At 40.2% G+C, this 26,933-nt stretch overlaps 1 protein-coding gene and 1 long non-coding RNA gene across 5 annotated transcripts; one reads left to right on the top strand and one right to left on the bottom strand.

Moving 5' to 3' along the window:
- Positions 1 to 310: 310 nt before the first annotated feature.
- On the bottom strand, positions 311 to 14,288 carry CAT (catalase). The gene is made up of 13 exons (XM_053979890.1): positions 14,121 to 14,288; positions 10,353 to 10,524; positions 9,363 to 9,473; positions 7,890 to 8,020; positions 7,181 to 7,285; positions 6,721 to 6,846; positions 6,115 to 6,306; positions 5,235 to 5,387; positions 4,980 to 5,118; positions 3,821 to 3,951; positions 3,415 to 3,522; positions 2,788 to 2,874; positions 311 to 2,358 (listed from the first exon to the last, which is right to left on the bottom strand). The coding sequence occupies exons 1-13, from the start codon at positions 14,184 to 14,186 to the stop codon at positions 2,293 to 2,295; spliced, it is 1,587 nt and encodes a 528-aa protein (XP_053835865.1). The 5' UTR covers positions 14,187 to 14,288; the 3' UTR covers positions 311 to 2,292.
- A 13-nt stretch (positions 14,289 to 14,301) lies between these two features.
- LOC128808590 (uncharacterized) lies at positions 14,302 to 26,933 on the top strand. Of its 4 annotated transcripts, XR_008437499.1 has the most exons (7): positions 14,302 to 14,733; positions 17,194 to 17,306; positions 17,707 to 17,793; positions 18,100 to 18,142; positions 19,155 to 19,358; positions 23,098 to 23,209; positions 26,182 to 26,933. It is a non-coding gene; the product is annotated as an uncharacterized LOC128808590 (long non-coding RNA). The 4 variants fall into 4 exon arrangements; XR_008437500.1 differs by lacking the exons at positions 23,098 to 23,209; positions 26,182 to 26,933 and adding an exon at positions 22,390 to 22,738; XR_008437498.1 differs by lacking the exon at positions 19,155 to 19,358 and having other exon boundaries at positions 14,318 to 14,733.

Genomic DNA, 26,933 nt, shown 5'->3' with positions numbered 1-26,933 from the left:
TGAAATTTGCTCATGGTTTTTGGATATTCAAGTTAAAATATTTTGGGGAATGGAAAATAACCTAAGAACTAAAAGATGAGGTACTGCCCTTTAAAAGAAGAGGTACTGCTGGAGAAGCTGTAATTTCCCAAATATTAGTTTCAAATTCATTCCCAAATCCACTGCTGGAGATGCGCATCTAAAATAAAACAGTAATAAGAAAATGTTGAGCAATTCTCCTTTACAGATCACTGAAATCATATTGGAACAACCTGGCAAAGGAATGTTTGATTTTAACTGAACAGAATACAAAAACAAAACAAAACTGCTGTTCTGTCATGTCAACAGTCTCTTTATTCTCACAATAAGGATCTGTAAGTGGATTTATTGTCTTATTTATTTGAAGAAATAACATTATTGTTCTTCCAGTGTTGCCTAATGCTCTTCACAGCTTTGGGAAAAGCTAAGTTTTCTGTACACTAGTCACGGCCAGTTTAGCATAGAACACAGGTCATTTAAGTCATTTAAACACAACTGTAGGGATGAAACATGAGTTTTTCAAACAAAGGCAGCTGCAAAAATACATCCAACCTACACCTTCTGCACCACCTCCAGAAAAACAGATGAAGGGATGTATGAACTTCCTAGATTAACACAAGGTATTTGAAGACATCTGCACAGAATACATGTTGCTAAGAGATTTTTCATTCCATTTATTTCAGAAAGAAGACAACAATATAAATCAATTAGCAGACACAACCAAAATTAGAATATCAGGCCCCTTGTTTATTCTTTTCCAAAACTCATTAGGATTCTCTGTTCCAGCACAAAATATTCCCACCCAATCATGTAATCCCACATGCCTGATCAGGTAAAAAGCCAATGGAATCCTAGAATACAGTAGGTTACCAGTTCATATTATTTTACTGCACTTCTACCCCAGCTGATTTTTCACAATAGGTTGGAGATAAATGAACTGCAGAGCAAGTAAAATTCTCCAAAATTTAACAGAACAGCATTTAGTATCTACTCTTCTTTACCTGCCACCATTCCTGGAAATTCACACTTAAATCAGGAAGTAATCCTAGTCAAAATACAACTCAAGGCACACCCAGAGATGCAGTGATTATTGACAAATCACCCCCAAACCGCTATGATTTTAATTTTTTACATTTGCCTGAGTTAAGAGCAGTAGCTGGGCTCTGAAATGCTTTGCATTTAGCTTTGACAATGATTATCACATAACTGGGGTCCCAAAATTTTGCACAATTTAACTGAAGTGCAGATGCTGGGTAACATTACAACATGCCTCAAATCAGGTTTTAGACATATTTTCTAGATATCTACATTCATACAAGCATGCTGCTTTAATTAAAGGATCACCCTGAAAATTAGTCCTGGCTTGATCAAGAAATAGCAACAGCAGATTACTGCAGTAAAATAAGAATTTCAGCAACCACTGGGAATGGTTTTGAAAGTTCTTGAGCATCAATTTCAATATTAAATTTTATTTCTCAAACATTTGGCATGTTAATATTTTTCTATTTAAATTCTTACAGATTATAAAGAACAATTTACTCTCCTACCCCTGAAAGGCCTGTAAGGTGTAATCAATTTAGTTGAACAGTGCATGGAATAAGAAAATATCCTTTGCTACCTCCCTTATGTCAGTTTATATCCCAACACAGCATTAGTAAGCAAAGATTATTTTAAAATATATATTGGGAATAAAATTGAACTGTATTCAGATTAAGCTTTGTAGTTAGCTTTGTCTCTATCATAAGGAATGAGACATACCAACATTTTACTCGAGGTAAATGATACTGGGTATCCTTTTACTTCTGGAAGGCCAAAAGTTAAATTCAAGAGATGTGTTTACAAATACAGACAGATAATTATTTTATTAGAAATACTGAACAACATCAACTTCTCAAGCAGTTTCTCCATGAGGGCAATCACAGTGCCCTTATAGAAATTCTACTGTGTGATAGAAAGTTGTTCAACAAAAAAAAAAAAAAAAAAGAAACAGTATTTTGATTAAATTTCTTTTTGCTACTAGAAATGAAGACAATTTCTTATACATGAGTTGTTTAAAAATCCTCTAAGTTGTTAACAAGCAGTAAAGCACTAGTGTTGAAAGGCACTAGGATTGGAGCTTGTGTTACCTGGTTTCCTTGAGCACTTGAGAGCTCAGTAAATCACACCTGTAAAACACTCCTGTGCTTGGGCCCAAGTCTGCTACATTCATTAAAGTGTTGGACAAGTTCTTGTGCAGCTGGAAGGATGCAAAATTCAGAGCAGATCTCTGCAGATTTACAGGTTGGATCTTTCCTTGACAGATGTACGAGTTGTGGACTGTGTGTATGTTCTAATTACATCCTGAAAATAAAGCAACAGAAAAATCTCAAAGCAAGTTCCATTTTAAGTAGAGAACTGCAGGAAAAAATTGAATCAACTGAGTTGTTGTTCTCTGGAGCAAGCACTGAGCCCAGGAAAGCCTTGTGGTAATGTTTCATTACCATCTCAAAGGGTGGGTAACCAACCTGAACACATTTATTATGACATAGTTACCTTCCAGAAATCCTACAAACCCTGACTTCAACAAAGTCTTTGTACATCACCAGTTAATCAACATTTAATTGTTATTAGAGTGATGTTTTCTTATTTTGCAATTCTACAAGCACTGACTTCTTCTGGCTTTTAGCTCAAACAGGGATCAAGACTGATTTCTCACTTCATTGGATTTACAAGAGAAGTCAAAATAATTCACAGCCAGGCAAAATGCAGCTAAAAAAATCATCACCATACCTTTTTCCCACCCTCAGCACGGTATTTGTCCAGCAAAGCCTGGATGGAGGCTCCATAATTAGGATGAACATCAGTGAAGTTTTTCACCTGCACAGGAAGACAATTCAGAAAAGGCAGCAAGAATTTTTTTCCTCCATTTCAAGAGAGTTCTTTACCACATTACCTGGGCTATAAGAATAAGGATCATAAGGAAGAAAAGTTTAATTCTGATCAGTTATAAACAAGATATGAACATCTTCAAACACAATTTCTGTTATGCCGCACAGAGCTCATTCCCAATTTCAACAAGGTTGCCCTGGGAAGGATAAGGATCCAATCCCTCATTGGCCCTCACTGCCTTCTCCTTTTTTAGAGCAAAACCTTACTCTGGCAGTCATCTGATTTTTAAAACACCAAGCTAAACATATGTTCAACACCTGTCCCATTCTTCCCCCAGGAAAAAGTTATTTTAACATATTATATATTGATGTTATCGTGTGTAAACAGGCATATATTTAAGTATGAGAATTCCTGAGGAAAAAAACCCAGCCTTTTCAGAGAATTCCTGATCTTCCTTTCCAGAAGCCATTACAACAATGTTACTAGACAGGTAGGAAACCTGGAATAAACCCCAAAGAGGGCACTTACAGCTCTTTTCTGAATGAAAAGTTGGGCATCCTTCAGATGATCTGCAATGTTTTTACACAGCCTCCGCCGCTCTTCCTCGTTCAGCACTTTGAGGTAGAATTCTCGCACCTGGCCATTGGAAATAAACGTTTATTTTGATATTCCCAAAAGTGAATAAGAATAGCTTTCACTTCCTAGTCAAGCAACACTTAAAATACTCAAAACATTTAAAAGGCAGCCAATCTGTCAGGGTTTTTCTTTGGCAAATATGCCAACAACTCCTCCTCCAGACACTAACGGCAAGAAAACAAGTCAGAGCCTCTACCTAACAATGCCCAAAATCTGAATTTCAGATTCTGTGAGAACTCACACACCCTGCACACTCCTCATGCGTGCCAAGCAGCACAAAGCCTTTCCACACCCCCACCTGGGTCACGTTGTCCTCATTGGCACTGTTGAAGCGCTGCACATCCCCTGAAGCAAACATGGGGCTCTCCTTGAGCTGGGGCTGATCCTCAGGACCAGTGAAGCTGTTTGGGTAATAATTTGGGGCACCACCTGGGGAAAAAAAAAAATCCCCAAACCAAATCAATCAGACGGCAGCACTTTCAAATAAGTCAGAAGACAGAGGATGTTACTTGCTTGGAGGAATCTAAATCAATTACTCAAGATAGGATTCATTTTATTAAAAGCAGCTGACAGCATTTTTCTGTCAACACCTTGAAGCCAGTACTTAACAACACCTGCTACAAAGAGAATTTCCACAGCTTTTTTCAGGGGATATTGATTTGATTCAAAAATAAGAAAACCTGGCTACTCTCACAACAATATTTCTCAATTGTAATAGACAGTCATGGTTGAAGTTTAAGGCAGCATAAAAATACAATCATTTACATTTCTGAAGTACTACAATGCTTCCCTGTGTAGGGGGTGTATTTTAAACACATCATGAATGAAGACAACTGCATAAAAATAAACTCATTATCTGTTCTGGGACAAGAGCAGCTGTCCTCAAGTTCCTGTTTTTCAAATATTTCCCTCTCCTCCCTCAGCGAGTGTCTGAATTCATAGCCCAGAGGAACACATATTTTGGCATGAGCCACAGCTTAAGTACATCCTTGTTTACTCTCAGGTGGAAAACAGCCACTATTGGGCAAACCCTGACAGAACAGAAGCCACTCAATAGAGGGGAAGTGACAGCTCTACTCTTGGCATTTTCACTTTTGTCTTTCACAATCTCTCAGAAATCTGAAAGCAAAGCAGTTTAGCGAAGTGGACTGAGCCAAGTCAGTCTCTAAAACCTGACTGTGGGTATTCTCCCACAACCTGCTTTCCTGTTAAAGGTCTTTTTATTAAGTTTTAAACAAATCCTAAGCTTCACTTGGTTTTTATACTTTTAAACAAACTCCTCATCCCGTATCCAAATATCCCAACTTTGCTTTACTGGATTGTCAGAGAAGATATACAAGCATTCTACGCAAGTATGTAAAGAAAATAAACATGGATCTTAAGCCCCCTGTGAACTGAAGAGAACGCTGCAGCCCATGCCTAAGCATCATTATATTCAAAGCTGTTGTCCTGGCTACCTTGGTTGTCAGAAACAGTCATTGGCCCATCCCTCTGGTAGTTGGCCACCCTGGCTCTGAAGGGACAGTTGACAGGGATCTGGAGATAGTTGGGGCCCAAGCGGTGTCTGTGGGTGTCAGGATATGAGAAGAGGCGTCCCTAAAACATTGAGCACAAACATAAACCACCACTTCTAAAACACTGGGGCATACCAAATCAAAGCTTTCATAAGCAGCAAAGTAATCAATGCTCCTCAGGTCACACCTCCTGTTTACCTGCAGCATTTTGTCAGGGCTGGGCTCAATTCCAGGAGGCATGTTGCTAGGGTCATAAGCCATCTGTTCCACCTCTGCAAAGTAGTTGACAGGATTCCTGTTCAAGACCAGCTTTCCCACAGGGATGAGAGGGTAGTCACCATGAGGCCAAACCTGTAAGACACAACACAAATCCAGTAAAATCAACATTATTACAGTATTATGCAGCTTAACTGCCAGGCAGAATTCACCTCATTTCAGTCTAGGTTAAGAAAACACATTACCGAGTTTCTTTTCTCTTAACAAACATTGAGGAACATCTTATTTTAAGAAGCCTTTTGCAATTAATACAGATTATTAATGCAACTTATTTCATCATCCCAGCATAATCTCAGCACATGAATACTTGAACAAAATACCCGCAGGCCCTTGAAAAGCTGCCTAGGGAAGTAGGGCATGGGTGGAACTGGTGGCACAAATGTTTTCAGTTCCTTCAAAATGCTTAACTGGCCTTTTCTTTGCCATCTGAGCTGCACTTGTAAGTTCAAAGGTCTTTAGCCACTTGGGGAGAACAGTGTTAGAGGTAAAAAAGAGTTTATGCAATGCAAGTTTACATTGGCATCTTTCAACAAGGCATTCCTAGGAGCAGCTATTGGAAGTGGGACAAAATGAGACCAGCAAGGCTCAGGGTGTGTCTCTGATCTGAGATCACACTTCTGAAGTGCCATGGGATCTACAGGCCTGGAATCAAGCCCTATCCTATCTCCCTGAGGAAGAGTAAAATCAGATATAACACAACTATAGTTTCGTCTCCAGAATCGCTGGCTCATCGTGGCTCTACAATAAAGAATGCACTTAAGAACTACCTGAAACTGAATATTCCCAGAATTATCAGACATACCTTAGTCACATCAAAAGGATTAAATGGGAACTTCTCTGCTTCTTCAAAGGTCATAACCTGAATGTAGAAGGACCATGAAGGATAGTTGCCCTTGGCAATTGCATTGTAAAGGTCCCGTATGGCATAATCAGGATCAGTAGAAGCCAATCTTCCTGCTTCTTCCACAGAAAGGTTTTTGATGCCCTGGTCAGTCTAAAAGCAACAAAAGCACCAGCTAAAGCATGCTGAAAGTACTACAAAGTTCATCCATTAGAATTGATTTTAACAAGATTTATAATCCAAGAATGAGATTGTCCAAGTTCTAACTTCCAATAACTTGAGTTCAGATTTATAGTACATTCAACAGCTGCCTTCCAGATGAAAATCAGTTCACTGATAGTGCTCCATTAACAAGCGACAGATGCCCAAAGAAGAGTTTCTTATAGTAAATGATTACTATGTTAGTAAGAAGATGCTTCTCCTATTGGTTAAAGGTACGAAACTGGTATTAAGCAAGGACTCCACACACCTTTGAGCCTGAATTGAACTTGAAAAGTCACAGATCTTTATGGTTTTTCTCCAATAAGATGTGTATTTCCAATTAAAAAAAAAAAAAGAAATCCATACCTTGGCATGGAATTTGCAGTAAACTGCTCTTCCATCAGCATTAACCAGTTTGAAGGTGTGTGATCCATATCCATTCATGTGGCGATAGCCATCGGGAATGCCACGGTCACTGAACAGGAAAGACACCTGAAGAGAAGGATCAAACACTACTAATGGGCTCAGCATATCAAGGAGAAAGTCTTCATTCCAGACTAAGTTTGTTTATTGTGTTAATCTGCATCACTAGGACCTATGTTAATGTTGTCATGAATTCCTTGAGGAATTTCTGCTTTAGGTGTTAATGAAAAAAAACAGACTCTGCCTGTAAGCATAGGTAAGTATGGATAATTTAAAATCATAATTATATAAAATATAAATAAGACTGTGTAGGCTTCTAGATCGAACATGGAAAAGAGAGTTAAAAACCTGTTGTCATAACATGTGTATCTTAATCATACAAAAAGTCATGGGAGAAGCTTACTTGATGCAAAGACTCAGGGCGAAGACTCCAGAAGTCCCACACCATGTCTGGATCCTTCAGATGAGTCTGAGGGTTCCTCTTTTGGCTATGGATGAAGGAAGGAAACTGATTTGTCCAGAAGTGGAGGAGGAGAAAGAGGGAAAAATTAAAAAAAAAAAATGACAAAGCTATAAGATCACTGAGAAAAAAAATCTTCTACTGCCATACCCTTCCTGCCAAACAAATTAATTCACAGACCAGTCAATAAAATTAGGGTAATGCCAAACATTCACAATTAGAATAAACAAAGATAAAGAATGCTTTCATTTTGTGGTTGGTAAGGTGAGAGATAACACTGTTCAGATTTCTATATCTCTGTTTATGTGACTCACAAATGAATACAGAGATACTATGAAATATCTGTGCAGAATTCCTGCACTGGAGGAAAAGCCCCTCTGCTAGTTGCTGTCAAACTTATGCCAAAAGACCAAAAACCCCAGATTTAAAAAAAAGAACTGGCAAGAAGCTTTTGAAGTGAAAAGTAGGAAACCACGTAAGTTATCAAGATTTAGTTCTTTATTTACTTTTGTTAAGAACATCTTTCCAAGTAAAAAATGTTCAGACAATGTGACAAACAACCAAGTTTTTGCTTCTGAGGGAAGCCAAAACAAGATGTGAATGAACTTTTGGGCTTTCTCACAAAGTACCTTCACCTTTTGTGCTTACTCACCAACATTGCATCCCGAATAAAAAAGATGGGAGTGTTGTTTCCCACAAGATCCCAATTCCCATCCTCCGTGTAGAATTTCATGGCAAAGCCTCGGGGGTCACGAACTGTGTCAGCTGAGCCAGATTCTCCAGCTGGAAGAAATACATGAGCACACAGAAGTGTTAGGATAGGAAATGCATATAAATACAACCTCAAAATAGGCCATAAAATCCTAAAAGGGTTCGTTGCAGTCTTTTCTATACCAAGGAATTGTAGGAATATTTTCAACAATACTTCAGGCACTGTGAGTTTTCAAAGTGTAAACCCAACCAAACATTCAGGTCACAGTTAGAAAAAGGAAAAAACAAGTATCCACTTGAACCAATTAAGACTGGAATTCGCATTATCACTAAGAGAGACATCATCAGATTTTAAGGCTGAATCATCTAAACCCATATTTGTTTCTGTGCACCAAATCCCAGTGGGAAATCTCTCATCTGGAAGGCAGCAATCTAACCAGCGTGCCTATTAAAACACTGTGGAAGAGCTGTAATCCTTTTAATTCCTCCTGCTTCACCCAGGATGGGATTTTCCATGGGAATTTCGACCAGAGCACAAGTGTTTAGCACAACACCTGAGCAGAAGTGTTCCAGAAATGCTCAGAACAGCTGATGTTGAATTGTGATGAAATCAGTGGGACGCTCATTCTCTTGTTAAAAACCTTGTGTATTCCAGAACAGCAGGGAGGAAACGTGTCCAAACAGGGCAGGCAAAGGGAACGGAAGGAAGGAACAGCCTGCTCCAGCAACAGTCCACATTTCAAACTCAACTCTGTGTCCTTATCCTGTACAACACTCAGGACACCCTAAATCCTAAGAGATTTAAGACTGGAAACAGCCAACAAATAGGCCAAAGCCAGCAGCTCCCTGAGCCTTGCTGGACTACATTTTTCTCTCCAATACTACCAGAACTGAATCCTCATTAGGATTTCTTTTCTTTTAACTACATCCACATCATGAATTATAATTCTTCTACCAGAGAAGCTATTGATCACAATTAGCTTCAACTAATAGCATTTAAGATTTTACTAGTTTGTGAACTCCAACCTTTTAGAAATCAGAGTTTATTTAGAGAAGATTATTTGTTTTTCTTTGCCCGGTATTTAGTTCAAGTCATTCATCCCCAAAACATTCCTGCAGCATAAGAGATCATAGGTATTTAACTTACAAGTGTTGATTGTGATCCAACCAGAAACAAAGCAAGCTTTCTGTCAGAAAAAAAACAGCTGAGACTGCCCTCCCTCTCACATTTCAGACAGAAAAGTGTCTCCAGAGAGCTCTGACTGAAAGGGGCAACAGCTGCTTAAGGTCTTCCATGTAAGTGAATTTCAGAGAAGATGAAGCAAGCATTGCAGACACCCTTAAGTGTCCCACAGTGCGAACACTGCTCTCAGGGCACACATGCAGGAGACACAAAGTGAATTTAGAGCCTTACCAACAGTGGAGAAGCGGATGGCAAGCGGAGTCCTTTTCCCAATGTGCTCAAACACTTTTGCCTTACAATACTGGGTGATATCATGAGTGACTTCAAAATAGCCAAAGGCTCCTGAAGAACAGCAAGTTCAAAATATCAGATCTAGGTACCTTCCTCCCACTCCCAGCTTGTCTGTTGTCAACATGCAATTTTAAGTCCAAGGGAAACATGGAAGTACACCAGTTTAAACAATGCTCTAAACACTCCATTTACTTTCACAAAATGAAACTGATTTAACACAAACTATTTGCTCATTCTCTCCTCCTTAACTGACTGCTAGCAGCTCCCAGCAGCAGCACAGAAGATGCTCTTCTGCCAAGATCTGTGTATTTATCTGGGAGCAAGGCAGGTATTTCTTTAATCCTGCTATGAGTTGCAGAATTTTTGGTGGACCTGTAAGCTGGGTGAAGCAACACAACCCTTTCCACCCCCACAGAGGAACTTTTCCCATGTACAGTCACATTTTAAATACAGCCCCACATTTGCTCCTTCTAGGCCAATACATGACAAAAATCAAGGTACTAATTCTACCTTACTAAGATCAATGATAATTTTTTAAAGGTTTAGTGCTTCTTAATTTAAATATTAGATTATCAGCTTGCTTTGGCAGACATACATTAGAAGACAAAGCCAAATTCTCTATTAAGATGCAAAGAACATTAAATAGAGATGGGGAGGAACAGACAGAAGAAGCAGAGATTACAGCAGATACAGTAAAAATTGAAGGGCTATAACCACATTTTCTCTCATTTTTGTAAACAGCTTTTCAAATGCTTCACGTTTTGGCAGGGAGTTCTTTTAAACCAGGCCTTACCGCTGTTGTTTATATAGATTTATTATAGCTAGTAACACTAAATTATAAATAACAATGCAATTGAAGTATCACAATCTACATGTTAACTGAAAAGCTCTTTAATTCTACGTAGAGAAAATATGGGACTTTAAACATACCCGCCCCTTTTGCATGCACAACTCTCTCAGGAATCCTCTCTCTGTCAAAGTGAGCCATCTCATCAGTGAAAACAACATCTTGGACAAGAAGAGGTCCACGTGGCCCCACTGTCAGGATATTCAGCTTATCCCCAGTGGGGTTCCCAGCACCCGTGGTCAGGACATCTGGTTTCTGGAAGCAAGAGAAAGTCACTTTCAACACCAGAAATTAAAAACCCTCTGGATCTGAGCCAGACAATGTGCATGACTCTTCAACCATTATATGTCACAGAACAGATCAACAAGAAGTGGCAAAATTACTTCAAATTCTGGGGGAAGTTACAGATGTTTACCTAAATCACAGAGCTAAGTTTTAGGACAATTTAAGAAGGGGAGTTGAAGTAATGTAAAATCTAGGAATGTTTTCCATGGTTCAGAAATGTTTCTTCTCAAGACTATTGATCTTGCTTCAAGAAAAATATGGGATGGAAAAAAAAAAACTAGAACAGGAGCAGCTGCTGGAAAATAAGGGAGAAAGGAAAGGAAGAAGGTAATGTCAGTACAGGGGCAGACATAAGGAAAGAGCTACAGCCAGACTAAAATGGGGTTTCCTTAATAAGTGCTGGTCTGGAAGAGTTATGGAAAATAACAGAAGTAGGAACACCTGAGGAATCATCATTTTAGATTCCTGCACCATGGAAGGACTAAGATTAACACAAGCCCTAAGAAGCTCTACTGCCAGGAAATGTCCTACAACTTCAAGAAACACCTGCACTAGAACTGAGTGCACTCCTACTGTCTCACAAAAAGATTCCAGTAGAAAAGACTTTATCTGCATCACATGTGGGGCTATATGCTCCTCTGAGGCAATATTCCTATTTTACTGGATGCTGTGGAAAATGTAGTGAGAAAGGCACATCAGCTCCAGAGACCTCATGGTAACAGTTTTCAGTTTTTCCTGGACTACATTTATTGTTAGGAGCCTTGTAAAGGACTGAGAAGAACACAAAAACAAATAAGGACAAAGGAAAAAATAAAGAAAATAAAGAAAAAATTTGCAACAGGGTGAGCTCAAATAGAGTCACAGATTCTGACCAGCTAACAATAAATCCATCACATCTTGCACTAAACTGACATAATTCCATATGGGCTCTCTATCTACACCACCCTACCTGAAGCATCCACACACCTGAACCACGCCAGCACAAACTCCCTCAGCCCTTCCTGATGAGTTCTCCTCCTTTAAAGTTCTATAAATGAAAGGGATGGTGGAGAGAAGGAAGAAGCCATTCCTGATGAGAAAAGCATTCATAATCCTAACAGCGACTGCATGGGGTTCTAATTCTTACCCTAAGTTCTGCTTTAAGGGGGTTAATTTCTGCAAACAGACAAAATTCCCATCTGATAGAAAACCTCCCCCCCCCCCAGAGGCAACCCACAAAGGCAAGGTATGAACAATTATTCACATCCACACCCAGAGCTCTGGATGAGGCAGAGAACACAGGGAGTTCCAGACACCTTTGTTTCACTCAGGTCCATGAATAACCACATAAAAGACATTTGACAGGATAAGTGCATTTCCACTGTGCTCCTACTAATGTGCAACACACGCTTCTCCAGCTGGCTTGAATTCCCAAAATATCCACGTTCTTTATTCCTCCTTCACCACTTCATTAGCATAAAGCTTTAAGCATAAATCCAATTCCTTTGGGATGCCTGGGATCCTTACCTACACTGAAATCTGCACAAACATTTTAAAAGATAATAAGTAACTGGTTACAAATGTAAACATGATGTTCAGAAACTTACAGGAAAGTTAAATAAAGCCAAATTCGTATTCCAAGTCAAACAAACAAGCAAACATCTGCTTAAATCAAAAGGTAATCTATAGCTTCTCATGGGAAATATGGAAGAGTAGAAACTGTTCTCAGTATATTTTCTACTGCTTATTCATTACAGACAAGACTATTCTAGAATGCCAATATTTAAGGCCACTAGAAGTAGTTGCTAAAACCACAACTTGTTGACATTAAGGCTATTAAAAAAAAAAATTAACAGCTTTGTGGCTGTACAGTCTCCTTTGTGTAGGCAGACTTTCTAGGGTTCACATTGGAAGTAAAGAATATTCATTTACTTAGTGGAAGGAGATATTCACTTTAGTTTCAGGATAATGTTATGCGAAGCACACAATGTAAGTTCCAGAGAGGGAAAAAAAACCAAAAAACACCATAGTTTAAACAAGAACTCTCACACTACTTTTGGACCTGAGTTTGTTTGATGCCTGTGTTTTCATCTGCTCAGGAGCTGCACTCAGCCCAAACCTTGATAGGTAAGAATTTTCAAATCAGTGTTTCATTACAGCACTAACCTGCCATGACAAAAAGAAGGGAAGGAAAGCCAGGAGAATTTTAGCTGCTGTGGTAAACAGCACACATCAAAGTACACACTTCCAGCCATTACTGATACTTTGCACCTCATACAACTCACTTTAAAATTCTAATAAGTCCTACCTACTTTCTATCTTGAAGTCTCATGACTCCTTATGCAACACAGACTTTGGGTTGCCTCCCAAAATCCAAATTAACTTTGGCCTCTTTTCAAATGCTGCTTTGCTACAGAAAAGCTGACATCCCTACAAAAAGAATTACTCATGGATAAAAAAAGGAACTATTATGACACATGCTAGGATATGATGGAGTCACAAGTCATCAGGTAGTTTTCACACTATACCTTTGAGAACTGAGAGAAAAAATAAAATTAAGATGACTTAACAGCTCCAGTGGGAACTGAAACGGCCACTTGCACCTTGCAAGATTGCCATTTAAACCCAGCACAAACTGTATTTAGTGGCAAATACACATTTCAGTCAGAAACGACATGTGGAAACTCACAGTGATTTGATGAAGAAGGGAAGAGAACTCTTGCAACATTTACACATTAACCTAAATATCTAGGGTCTATTCTGCATCTTCAGATGACTGAGTGCCATGCTGTTGATTACATTCCCTTATGATTTCGGTCAACCACTTGTCCCAATCCACTTCATAGGATCATAGAATGGTTTGGGTTGGAAGGGATCTTCAAGATCATTGAACTCCACCGACCTGCCACAGCCAGGGACACCTTCCACTATCCCAGGTTGCTACAAGCCCCATCCAAGCTGGCCTTGGACACTTCCAGGGATGGGGCAGTCACGGCTTCTCTGGGAAACCTATGCCAGGGTCTCACCAGTCTCACAGGGAGGAATTTCTCCCAAAATATTCACTTCGGTCTGGTCATGCTGAGTTGGAAAGGAGCCACAAGGATCACCGAGTCCAACTCCGGGCCCTGCACACACTGCTGAACGTGCTTTATCCTTTCTATTATTCCCTAGTTACATATTCACAGGGCTCTACGGCCGTGACAGCAAACCGAAACGCAAACTTCTGATTTAAGACAGAAAAAAATCGCCCCCATCGCTGCTCGCGGCTCGGGCGCGGCGCAGCCCCGGCGCTGCCTGGAAGGAGCGGCCGGGGCCAGGCAGCGCTGACCGCCCCTGTCGCTCCGGGCCAGCTGGCAGCCTCCGTCCCTCCGTGCCTCGCTGTTCCCGGGCGCAGCTCCAAGCCGTGGGGGCGAGGCCAGGACGGGGCCGAGGGCGCCTCGCCCTCCGCCGCTGCCCCGGGGACGCCCGGGCGCTCGGAGCGCCGCATCCCGCGGAACGCCGCGGGGCTCTGCGCCCTCCGGTGCCGCGGCTCCCCGCGGGATGCGAGGCACGGGGGGTACCGGGGAGCGGCGGTGCCCGGCGGGTACCTGCGAGCCCCGCTGGCTCTTCCACTGCTTCAGCTGGTTCGCGGCGTCGTCCCGCCCGTCGGCCATTTTGCGGTCTCCGGCGACCCCCGAGGCAGGAAGGGCGGCGCGGAAGGGAGCGGCGGGGCTGCGTTCGCTCCCGGCGAGGAGGCAGCAGCGGCCGCGGGGAGGTCAGGCCGCGGCCCGGTCGCGCTGTCACCCCGCGGGGACCCTGCGCCGCCGCCGCGTCCCGCCCGCAGCAGCCACGGGTAGCGGGAGGCACCGCCACTATAGCTCCGCTCCGTCCTGCGCCCGCCCCCCGCTACCTCCTCGGCCAATAGGACCGTGGCCAGCCGCCACCGCGAGGACTGATTGGTCTAAAGGCACGTCAATCATGAGCGCAGAGGCCACGCCCACGCCTCACGCTGTGGGGCAGGGGCCAGCGGCGCTGCCGGGTTCCTTTGGAATTGGAAGGAAATTCACCGATGTGCGGCTGCCAAAGGGATTTTTCGGCTCTAATCCCATTGTTAAGATGCCGGAGCTTTCTAAAACTGCTGTTGTTCAACAGTTGTAACAGAGGAAGTTACAGGTTCAGCACCGTGAAAGCTGCACGTTCTTATGGAGTTTCTGAGGCAGGGTTTGTTTCAGTGGCGAAAAAAATGTTTGTAACTTACAAAATCAAAGCGACCGGTATATAACTACATAAATTATATAAGTACATAAATTACATCAGTGTATAACTATATCCGGGCTCATTCTTGTATTGGTGCCTGAAATGGGGTACAGGTGGTTCACTAACTTTGGTCATATGCACTCAATAGTAAAGAGCATTTCTTGGGTGACTGGAATTTAACCTTAAAAAACCACCCACTTCTGAATTGTGTGTTTATACTTACAAATTATGAATAAATATGACACAAGTAGCTTTGATAATACTGCAGAAGATCCCTAGCTTGGTGCCAATGCATGTACCACGGGTGATAAGAGTGGTAAAAAACTGGTTATTATAATAGTATATAATAATAATATAATAATTACATAACTATAATAGGTTTTACCTATTTCTGAGGTAAAACCTTTGAACAACACAAATAATCCATCTTAAACTCCTTATCTGCAAGATTATATCTACATTCTTTCTCTTAATAGATACAAAGAATAGTCTAACTCATTATTTCAAGTAGACAATTGCTTTATCTTGTATGTATTATTATGGATTAAAGGGTTAAAACTCACAAATTTAAGTCTGTACTGTACAGGGGATATCATTACTTCTATTCCTTTTCTTCAGAAGGAAGAAAACTTATTTTCTGCTTCACCCTTTATTGGGACATTTTTCTCATGTCTTGAAGCCTCATAATCTTTTCTGCTTCAACATGATAACCAACATCACAAAGAAGGGCAAGGAAGATTGCTTATGTTTCTCATATTTTTATATAAAATATCCATCAGCAGACTACACCTACCACACCTGGATTTAATAATGGGATTGCCCACATAATGTTTTCTTTAAATCAATAATTGCTATTTCAGTTTGCTTAACCAGCAAACTGGGGGAAATGTGAACATTTTCATGAACAGTCAATATTTGCTTTTCCTTTGCAGTTTAACACTTTCAATTTTAAGCAGGCCAAGATGTTTCGATAATCTCGCTGCTCACAAATCTGTTTCATGGTAAGAGTAACTTGCAAAAACGTCTTTCCTTTCCTGTGAACCCTTCTTATTATATGCTAGAGGAAAGGACATATGTACATATATATATATATATATATGCACATGTGTATGCCTGCATAAAAAACAAAGAAAAGATTAAATATTGGCTAAGGAAATATGCAAACCTCAAGCCAAAAGCCAGGAGAGAGAGGGTGGCAACACCAGTGGCACCTATTGCAAACAGTGTTTGCACTTCAGCTTAACTAAAACCAAGTGACTGCATTTCATAAGAAAGGTCACAGGCAAAGCTCAGTGTGACGTAAATACTTTTGTCTCTCATCTTGCTCTGATTTTATGACTTTTCAGGAAAAAAAAGCAGTGAATGCTGGTTTGAATTCCACAGGTATCTGGCTGTGGGTGTCTTCATTTTTTTCCTTTTCCCCCCTCTCCTGATATCTATCCTGATATTTGTTTCCTAGAGCACCTTATTTGCTTCCTGTTATATATCTGCAGAGCACCTTATTTGCTTCCTGTTATATATCTGCATTAAGTAAACAAACTTCAAACAATTCCAAATTAATCATCTTTATTTACCTGGGGAGACTGGTTCTCTGCTGCCACATGACTTTCTGAGGCATGATCCAAACCACACTTTGCCCTTAATTAAGATTTGGGGAGATTAAAAGACAGAGTGCTTAGCATTTGTGTTTTGTGTTGTATTTAAAGTGAGTTTAAACACAAACTACAAGGTCAGTGTCATACACGATTGTGGTGTAAATAAAGTTTACACATAGCTCAGTGATTTACACCCAAGGGAAGAATCTAGAATCAGTTGAATAGCAGGTCAGTAGTGCCTCTTGCTTTGCTAATTAAGTTCCACAGGCACCCCAAGCTTTCATCCTACATCTGTCAGCCCTCTCTGGCTGCCTTGGTCCCTACTTCCTCTGTGATCAAATCAGTTGTAAATGTTCCCAAGCTCCCTACAACAACATCTGTACACTCTGCATTTAACTCCAGCACAGAGATGGGGGACAAGATGACTTTTAAAATAAGAGATCAGAAAAGAGAAGCACAAGAGAGAGTGTGCTTACTTCTTAATTAAACTGATTATTGATGAGAATACTTATCACAGGATTGGGAGGCTTATTGACCCTTCTGCTAAAGATGTTCAAACTTGTATCTTCCAGAGGATCCAAATTATGGATCTAGAGATGAGGCTTGGGTATGTTTTCTACTCTGAGCCACAAGGAATAAGGTTAGAAAAACATAAAAGCTCTGGTTCAGGCTCACATAATAAAAGTATAATTGATGTGACTGAGTGTATTTTCAGTCACAAAACAAGCTACTGCACGTGGACTAGTTATGAAATAATATAATTACTCTATTCTCAAGACCTGAAATTTTAATTGTCTTTTATCAATATCTAATATTTATATATTTGCAGTACCTCGGGAACCTTTTCCACTCATCCTTCTGCTGTCATGCCTGGTGTAAATATCAGAGCACAGAAAAAGCATGGAAAGAACAACAAAGAATAACAAGGCAGAGGATTGAGGGGTAGGTATGGCAGCTACAGACAGAAGTAGGTTACTATTCTATTTTAGAGAAAAGCAGAGATTTATGAATAGAAACAACAGATTAATGTTAGTTTTATTGCGATAAACAGAACATTCTGCCTGTGCTGATCCCCAACACACACCCAGGGCAATTTTGTATCTCCAGCTGGCAATTACACAGCCATGAAGCTGTGAATGGTCAGCCAACCTCTGGGTGACATGTGCTGAGGTGCTGGGCACGGTCTGTGGTAAGCAGAAGAGATGGAATAAGGGATTGGTAATGATAAACTGGGCATCTCTGTATCTGTAAGATAGGTCTGAACACATTTTGCAGCTTTGATGATAAGTTTGTCACTCAGTAACTTGCATTGTGCATAGCCTTTTTAATTCTGTGTTTTCAGTCACCAGATCTAATGGAAAACATGGGAAACACTGAAATACATCTTCAGAAGAGGTGGGCTTTAGGGGATCATTGAGGGGACAACAAGGTAAGCAGCAGGAAGTCTGGCTTTTGTGGGAAGTAGCACATTGGACTGTCATTGGACAGAGTGAGATACTGAGATGCATATTAAATGTGAAAAAATCACCTAGAAGAAAATCAGGGAAAGGAAGAGAGGAAACTTTGTTTTGTGTTTGTAATTTTTCACCTTCCTCTGCTGTAGTTATTAGGGCAAGGTCTTGATTTAAATTACTAGAAAAAAAGATTTGCCTCAAATATAGAAAAGTTTGTTAGAATATTAATAATTTTTATGTTTCAAACACTTTTTTCTTTACTTCTCTCATTCTCGGTGAAGAATGACTTCAGTGATTTTGGAGCAGTTGCCTTCAACCTTTGAGGTTTGTATGGGGTTAGTAAATGCCAGTGGTCCTAGACCTAGTCCTTTTTTACCAAAATTAGAATTTAATTAATCTATATTAATTGTTTCTAATAATGCATTGTTTTTCATAAACTATTCGTAATCAGCATTTTGAAGAATTTGTGTTTCATATTTAGTGCTGGAAAGACAGCTGCAATCTGCTTCTTGAGATCAGTGAAGGAACAAAAATAGAGTAAGAAATGCAGAACTTTAGCATCCTGGATATCTCAGTTCTGTGTTTTTACTCCTCAAAGCTGCATCATTAAAATGATTTCACATCATAGACACACAGTTTTCTTTTTGGTAATGCAGATTTGATTTCCTTTCAAGTTAGAGCACCCACATGAATGTTTTCCTCCATTTGTTCTTTGTGTTATTAGCAGCATTGTCTGAAGCATCTACCCAGTGGCAGTTCATAAAACCTCCCATTTTGGAACCTGATATTGCCCATTAAAGCTTCATTCTGCATAAGAAAATATTTAAAGCTAAACACAGCCATATTTTGTTCTGTTGTTACAATCAAAATCTCTTAAGCTTTTAAATGGGTCAACCCTCAGTATGACTAAGTCACATGTTCTTTAAATTAGTCAAGTGCTTAATTAGCATGCTGGATGTTTGCATGTATAAATATAGATGTTTGATCCCAGAGATACCTTGATACTATAGGTGTCATTTCATGTGTTCCAATTGCACAGAAAGAAGAGAATCCTAGAAGAACAGATCTTGAAGCTGCAGAAAATTAAAGGCAATTAAAAACATTGTCTGCCTAGCAGGACTGGAAAAGCAGGCTATTATTTCATTGCTAGGAAAAATCAGAATTTGAAAATTTTGGAGATATGTGTGTAGCTAAATGCATCAGTAGGGCGCTAGGCTGATACATAGAGATTATTGATATAATTCATTATCACCAGTGATGATGGATTTCAGCATGGCTCATACCTCGAATTTCAGCTAGTTTGGTACTAAACAATGTTAAAATTTGTTCTTTGCAGTGATGATTTCTAAATTTCATTGGGAATATGGGATCATGGCACTGACTGGAAAATAAAATATCATCATAGGGAGTTTATGGGGAAAAAATCAACAACAACAAACACAGCAGCCCGTGGAATGGCAACAAACCAGGTGAATTTGTGGCAACCACAGCAAATATGGATGCTGGAAAACAAGGAAAGGCAAACAAGTGGATTTATGAGGTACTGAGAGAGAAAATGTCACTGTCTTTGAAAGCATCAGCAGGTGGAAATTCTCCAGACTTGATGTACTCACCAAGGCAGAGCTGAGAGGTTAGAGTCAGGCAGCCAGTGGTGTTTAGTTGTCCTGAGGAATGCTGGATTGATCCCTTTCTGTTTCAGTGAGTTGGGAAAGATGGGACACCCTGCAAGCAGAGGGACATCAAAGGCTCTTAGCAGGTGACAATGGTGGCAGGCACACGTGGCATTTGTATGCCAGGGCATCAGCAAGCACTCCACATGGGTAGTAATCCACTCTGCTGACTGGAAGGGTCAGCTTCCCATGGAATTGCTGCAAATTCCAGTGTAGAGACAGCCTGCAAGATCCCATTAAAATAGCATTTTCTAGGTGTTTATAATCCAAATATAGTTTAAAATGTTTTCTCTTTCACTTTTTTTGGTCCTGAAAATACACACACACACTTGAATGTATTTAGATTGATTAATTTGCAATGTCTCTAGCTGATTAATAGATGCTAAACATAACTGATTTTTTAAAGATAATTTCAATGAATTGGGAAATAAAGGCAGTTTGAAAAATCTGCTTTATTCTAGAAGATGGATGTAGCTGTCTCTTGAGGTGCCCTCTTTAAGAGCAATAACAGCCATTTAGGTTTGTCCCTTGAGATGGTAGCAAATAGAGCACAGGGAGTAATTAATCCTAGAGCACCAGCACACTAATTAGTATTGCTGGAATTGATAGGAGTTTCAGTACCTTTGAAAATCAGTTTTTATTTTGATGTGAATATTTTAGCCTTTTTTTCTTTTCACTTGAAGTAGCTGCCATTCTCAGTCTGTTTTCCATCATAATAGGAGACATCTAAGGATTGAAGAGTGGCAAAAAGTAAACCACCTGCTTAAACATCTTCATTCTGATAACATGAAAGGCTACCAAAAAAATCCTGGGGTTAGTGGGATATTAGGTAAATAAAAAAATAACTCTTCCAGCTCTGTGCCTGCCATCTGGCCAGCAGTTTGCTGGTGCCCTTTGCCCCAGCTATCAGCATTTGAGTTGCTGCTCCAGTCATTTCCTAAAAGTAATTAGTTCTAGATCATTATGGGTTGCAAAGATGGCCATTGTTTTGTTTAACATTTACACAACTGCCAGGGACCTGCTTCTGAATTAAAGCCCTCGACAAGCCCTTGGCTGTTTTGAGCACAGGTAGGTGCATGGAAAACAAACAGTGGATTTTTTCCTGCTCTTTAAGCCCAAGTTCTCTTCTGTACATTTGACCTCATTTTTCTATTCAAAGAAAATTCATTACCTCAAATAAGTACGTTGGAATTATGGAAGCTCAAAATATACCAAAAAAAAAAAAAAAAAAAAAGAGCAGAATAATTCCATAATTACAGTGTCTTTACTTAGACATTTAGTCCATTTTTACACATCCTAAAGGCTGCCAGCTTTTTATGTGTTTGAAGAGCTGTCTTTCTAAAATGTTCATCTTTTTTTACAGAAGTTGCTGAAATAATTATTTTGACCTTACATGGAAACTGTAACATTAGTGTGTTATGGGTTTCTTTTTTCCCTGAAGGTTGATGCTAAGCTACCAGGTTAATTGAGATGTTTCTTTCCAGCTCCTAATTGCTACCTGCACCCTGGCTGGATGTTTCCAAGATATTTACAAGAGGTTTACAAGCTCTTTACACTACCAAGAAACCTATGATGTAGGGATAAAAATGAAATACATAACTTCCAAACCACCATCAGCATTCCTACCCAGCTTTGCTTGCATTTCCTATTTTCCTTGGATTGAGGGCAGTGGTTGAACAGCATCATTTGGTCTTGACCTGTAATGTGGACTTCCAAACAATTTAAAGAGGAATATAGATTTTTCATTTAGTTTTTTTTCAATACTTTTGGTCTAAAAATATGTGATAAATTTTTACAGCTACAACAAAGAGCACTACATCATATTAAGCATGGAAATTTGGCCTAGTTTTGACCACCAACTACTTTTGATTCCCCCAGGGTAAAAACAACTCTTTTTCAGTAGTCCTCTGGTTATCATATTATTTGAGAAGGTTCTTTTTTTTTCCGTTTTCTTTTGCTGTTGGTATGGTAGAGAGGTTCTTTACTTGTTTTCACAATGTGCTAATCCCTCTTCTGTTTGGTGTTTTTATCCATACAAATTTCTGAAATTGAAAATAGTTTTCAAGATATGGAAGGCTGAGATATCTTGATTTTCTGCCTGTATGACAGATTCTTGAGGCTTTTCACTGTCTTCTTCCACAACGATTGTTTCCTCCTTTTCCTCCTCACCACTCCTAGGGATAGCAACCCTAGGAAATATTGTAATATTTCCTATCTCATTGTACTTGAAAATTATTTTGAAGTATTCCCCTGTGGACTGGAGGCAGACCTGGGTCTGTCTCACTCTCTTTTGATGCTTTTGAACAGGGAGGTTTTGCTGTGATCCATAATGACTTATCCTACAATATCCACCCTCCATTCTTCGTTTTATTTAATCCTTTCATACAATTCTGATACATTCTGACTCACCATTTTATTGAGTGCTGATGGCTCCAGGCACCAACCCCACTTTTACTGAATCATCCAGACTGTTCCTATATTTTCTGGGGATCAGTTTCTGGCTGTGCTGTGCACAGAACACTACAGAGCACTGTGACACTTCCATCACAGGTGATGTGTCCCGGGAATTCCTTCCCAATGACACAGGCAAAGGGAAAAAAGGGTCATTATCTCCCCATTGCTTCCAGCATGTGTTTCATCCTGAGTGGCAATCACAAATTGGCCTGACAGCCATCTCCTTGTTGGAAAAATATTCCTGGGTTATGTGATAACAAGCAGCCCTGTGTCATAACTGGAATTAGGGATCCGAGGAGGTGGATGGCATTATGTTTATTCAGGCTGCACGTTGACAAGGTGGTTTCTGAGCCAACAGTGCTAATTAACAACATGTGCCTGTACTGAACTGACAATTAGACTTGAAACCTTAGTATGGGATTGCTTTCCTAATGTTTTTTTCCCCAGGATTTTACTTTTTGAGCTTGGAATTACACTTGCTCTTCTGCTGTAGCAAAACCATGGTGGGATACACATTCTGCATCTTCAGAAGATGGGTGATATAGCAAAAGATTGTTCATTCACATAAAAACTGGGAAGAAACATGCTGGAAAATCGTGACCAGTGCATTATGAAAGGTACTTTCTGACCAACATATTCACTTAGAAAGTTCCCATTAATTACTACACTCACTTGGCAATAAATGTCCAGCTACAAATTCCTGCTTTCAACATACTGAGTTTAAATCTTCTCACTGAAATAGGTTTCTAAATGTTTTAATAAAGGTAATATAACTTAGTAGTGAATACTAGAATAGTGTTACAATATTATACAGAATAAAGAGATTTCTTTGAAACTCTTTTACAGATTCTTTGAGAGAGATTTTTCGTCTACCTCAAACTCTCCTGTTTTAGTGGCCTACTAGTGGTACGAAGCTTGGGTTTCTGGCTTGTTTTTCTTTTATAAAAAGCCAATATTAATGGTCATGCTGGGTGAGTTATATCACACTTTTCACGTAGGACTTATATATTTTAGATATAACTATTAAAATTGCAGCCTAATTTTGGGCAGCCATTCATTTATTTCCTAAATTAGAATTATACACTATTGATTCTGAGGTGTTTAAACAATATGAAATATACCTCAAACTGAAACATTTATGGCATTCTCTTGCAGGTTTCTTTGCAGATAGGCAAAGTTTTCTGGTGTTCAGTGGAAAGTGTGAAAACATTCTTGAGTTCACCAGAGAAATCAGAGATAAGAAGATTAGGGGTCATGAAGTAAAAAGGTAAGAAGTTCTTAGCAAAAAAATAATTCTGCAATTAATGATGTTTTGTTGTGGGTTTCCCCCTTATTATCACATTTGGCTTTCTTTTAGGAATTATTTTGTTGCTGGAAATGCTGATTCATTGTTGGGGTTTTTTTTCCCCCACAAACATATTTGAACTTTACAGAATATATACCAATTCAAAGTGAGGCACCTGAAGCCTCACAGAGTTTTTCATCTGCTCCTCAGTTGAGTAGAAAAAAAACAGTGGCAAAGTTTCACTACCACGCTGCACTCTCTTCCCTTTGTGGAAAAATCTCTGACATGGTGCTGAGTCTGTCTTGCCAGTGGAGAGAAAGATGTTCCTCCTTCCAGAGGCTTTAGGCTAAGGATGAGGAAAGAAATCAGATTTCTATTTTGAGGTTTATAACTAGAAAGTCGGCAGCTTTGCTACCATGCAGTCGGGATGTTCCTCTGGACATCCTGCACTCTACGTGTGCGGAGTGCTGCACATGCTGATCCCTCTATGAGGCAAGGACCTTGTGACAGTGTCACATCGTGGGGACGGGATCACCTGTGCCACGTAGGCAGCGCCTCATCAGAGCTCACACACATGCCCATCCCACGGGGAGTGACAGACAGCCCTTGTTCACACGGCTGTGCCTTCATCGTTCCCCTCAGCATCCCGCATTCTGCTCCTTTTGGAGCTCCCACACGTCCTGACGGACAACCTGCAGCAGTTAAAATGCGGCATTGCGGCCTCAAGAGGGAGGCAGCGGGTTACGTGACAGGCAAAGCTGCTAATCCTACCGAGTTCGGGATTCCTTGGGAAAATAAAGGTTTAAGCACGACCAGGGGGAAGCAGAATTTAGGCACAGCCGGTGTAGATGATGATGGAATAGTAGCCAGGAAGCTGTTTCTACACTTGGTGTATTTCAGTACCAGAACAACCACTGCAGCTTTTGTCCGATGGTTCTGAATGATCCCAGGCAAGGCAAGTGTGAGTTTTGACCTTGAACATTCTCAGTAATTTCTCTTCAATTCTATTCAGCACTGTTTGCCATTGTAAATAACCAGTGATCTCAGCATGGCTTGATAAGCTTTGGAGCATCCACTTCACAGCACTCTTAGAGGGTTGTACTTTATTTGGCTTCCTGGCAACTTCCTGACTGTTCAGGGTTATGAAAAATACAATATTTAGCTGTAATTATTTCTCTTTGGCTATTATTTCCATCGGCTTTGTAATTACAGTGATAGAGTCTTGATAATGTTCTTGTCAATACTGTGTCCCTGGCCAGTAGGGGAGAGCTGAGGATATGAACATTGTTTCAGGAAACATGACACACATCCGTTGCAATTGATACACGTAATTGGCTCTATCAAGTGCCTCATGAGACAGGCTGATATTACAGCCAGTGAATGGCTGTAGTAATAAATGCAATTTTGACATTAAGTTCTTCCAAATGTGTGTTTTGGCACACAGGACTGCAGCAGGTTTCCACACAGACATGATATGGCAGTGGATCCTGTGGCCAGATAACTGAGATTATTTCAAGTGCCTCCAAAGAGTTATTTTACACTGGTAGCTATCATACACAGACTTGGCAGGCCTGCTGTTAGATCAGAGCTCTGGATCTGGGTGACTGGGGAAGTTTATCCTGCTGTAACTTTATAGCTGGATGTTATAAATTAGAAGCTGTTAAATGCTGAAGAACAACATCCTTGTCTGCAGCTATTTGGTAATGCCTGATGGCTCTCAGAATGTTCTGGTTGTTTGATTCCTGCATTAGGAAGAAAATGCAGGCACTGTAAAATTGTGATTAATAGTAGGAGTGGAATGAGAAGAGGAGGAGGAGGAAAGGAGGCCTCAGTAAGTTTCAGTACACCCTTCATGTTGAATATTGTCATGTGATGAAGTAAATACTCTTTTACTCCCTTCACTTGATCTGATTCCAGGTAAAATATAATTCTCCCCACAAACCCTTACTGATAAGATTTCTGATAGTGATTGAGACAGTCTGATACTGTACCAAGTTTCTATCCAGGAATTTAATGCATTCTAGTCTGATCTTTCTTATTCTGACAGTTTTCTCCACCCTTTGTCATCACAATCATTTTATTGGGCAAAATAATCCAACAGAGATCCATAGTTTTTGTAGTTCCATAATCTTTCCAAATAAGGCCTACTATAACACTTGCTCAGTTGTCTGGTTGCACTTAAAATTTTAGAAAGCATTTTTATATCAAGTCTTGTCTTCATACACTCCAAATTTCAGGACAGAAATGTTCAATTCTTGTTGAGGATTACATTTTAAATTAGGTTAAATGTCATTGGTTGTTTCCAAGATTAGTTTACTTTTCCTACTTCAAATTTTTTTTTCAAAAAACACCCATGGAATAAATAAGTGAAAATGCTGCCAGGGAGGGAGGCTCTTTCCTAAAAGTGTAGGAAGCATCTTCAGTACTACTTTCATTCTTAGAAAATGTTTGATTTAAAGATGCCTTAATGTATATAATGTGTGCTGAATTGAGAGAGATTAAAAACAAAATGAACCAGAAATGTTTAAAGATCAGAGGATTCAGCAGTAGTGCTGAAAGTTTATGAGGAGAATCATTCCAAATGTAGGCAGACTTTGGAAAGGGGAAGTTGTGCTGGAAATGGTCTCTCCACCCTTTGCAGTAGAAAGAGCAGAATTCATGGAATCCTTCCAGTGATTGGAAGGCACCTCTGGAGATCACAAAGCAGGGTCAGCTAAAGCAGCTTGTCCAGGATTGTGTCCAGTTGGGTTTTGAATATCTCTGACTATGGAGATTCCACAACCTCCCTGGGAAACCTGCTCCAGGTTTTCACCTGTTTCACCTGTTCCAGTGTCTTACCACCCTCACAGTAAAAGGTGTGGGGGGGTTAAAGTTTAAATTGAATATTTTGTATTTCAGTTTGAGCCTACTGCTTCTTGCTCTTTCCCTGTCTTTTTCCTTTTTTTATTCTTCAGGTATTTATAGGTAGAGCTACTGCCCCACCTTCTCCAGAATGAACAATCCTGGCCTCTCAGCCTCTCAAATGACAGGAAGTCCAGTCCCTTAATCATCTTTGTGTCCCGTTGATGGACTAACTCCAGTTTGTCTGCACCTCTTTTATACTGGAAAACCCAGAGCTGGACTCTGATTCCATCTGAATCTCATCAATGCTGAGCAGAGGAAAGGATCACCTCCTCCACCTGCTGGCAGTGTTTTTCCTGGGATGCTGCTGGCTTTCATTGCCACAGGGATGTATTTCCAGCTCACATCCAACTTGTTTTCCAACAGGTCTTTTTATCCAAAGTTGTTTTCCACTTAGATTGAAAGGAGCAAAAAAAATGAATCAATTTGTCAATGAGGATGTTGCAGGAGTGAGTGTCAAAAGCCTTGCTGTGGTGAAGATAATATCCACTGCCCTTCCCTAATCCATCATACCACTGATATCATCATGGAAGGCATCATTTCCCCTTCCTAAATAGCTGGAGAATGGATTAAGAGCAGCCTGGAAAAGACTTGGTGGTGTTCGCTGATGAGAAGCTCAGCAAGACCCAGCAACACACACTTGCAATCCAGAAAGACAACTGTATCCTGCATCAAGTACTGGGAATTTATTCTTCCCTGTGGGGGTGCTGACACACAGGCACAGGTTGTCCAGACATGTTGTGGAATCCCCATCCCTGGAAGGCTTCAAAGGCCAGGCTGGATAGGGCTTGGAGCATCCTGGTCT

Source organism: Vidua macroura, chromosome 6, assembly GCF_024509145.1.
Source record: "Vidua macroura isolate BioBank_ID:100142 chromosome 6, ASM2450914v1, whole genome shotgun sequence".
In the NCBI taxonomy this organism is placed as follows: Eukaryota; Metazoa; Chordata; class Aves; order Passeriformes; family Viduidae; genus Vidua; species Vidua macroura.
Note: the sequence above shows the minus strand (reverse complement) of the source record. Positions and strands in the feature narration are given on the sequence as shown.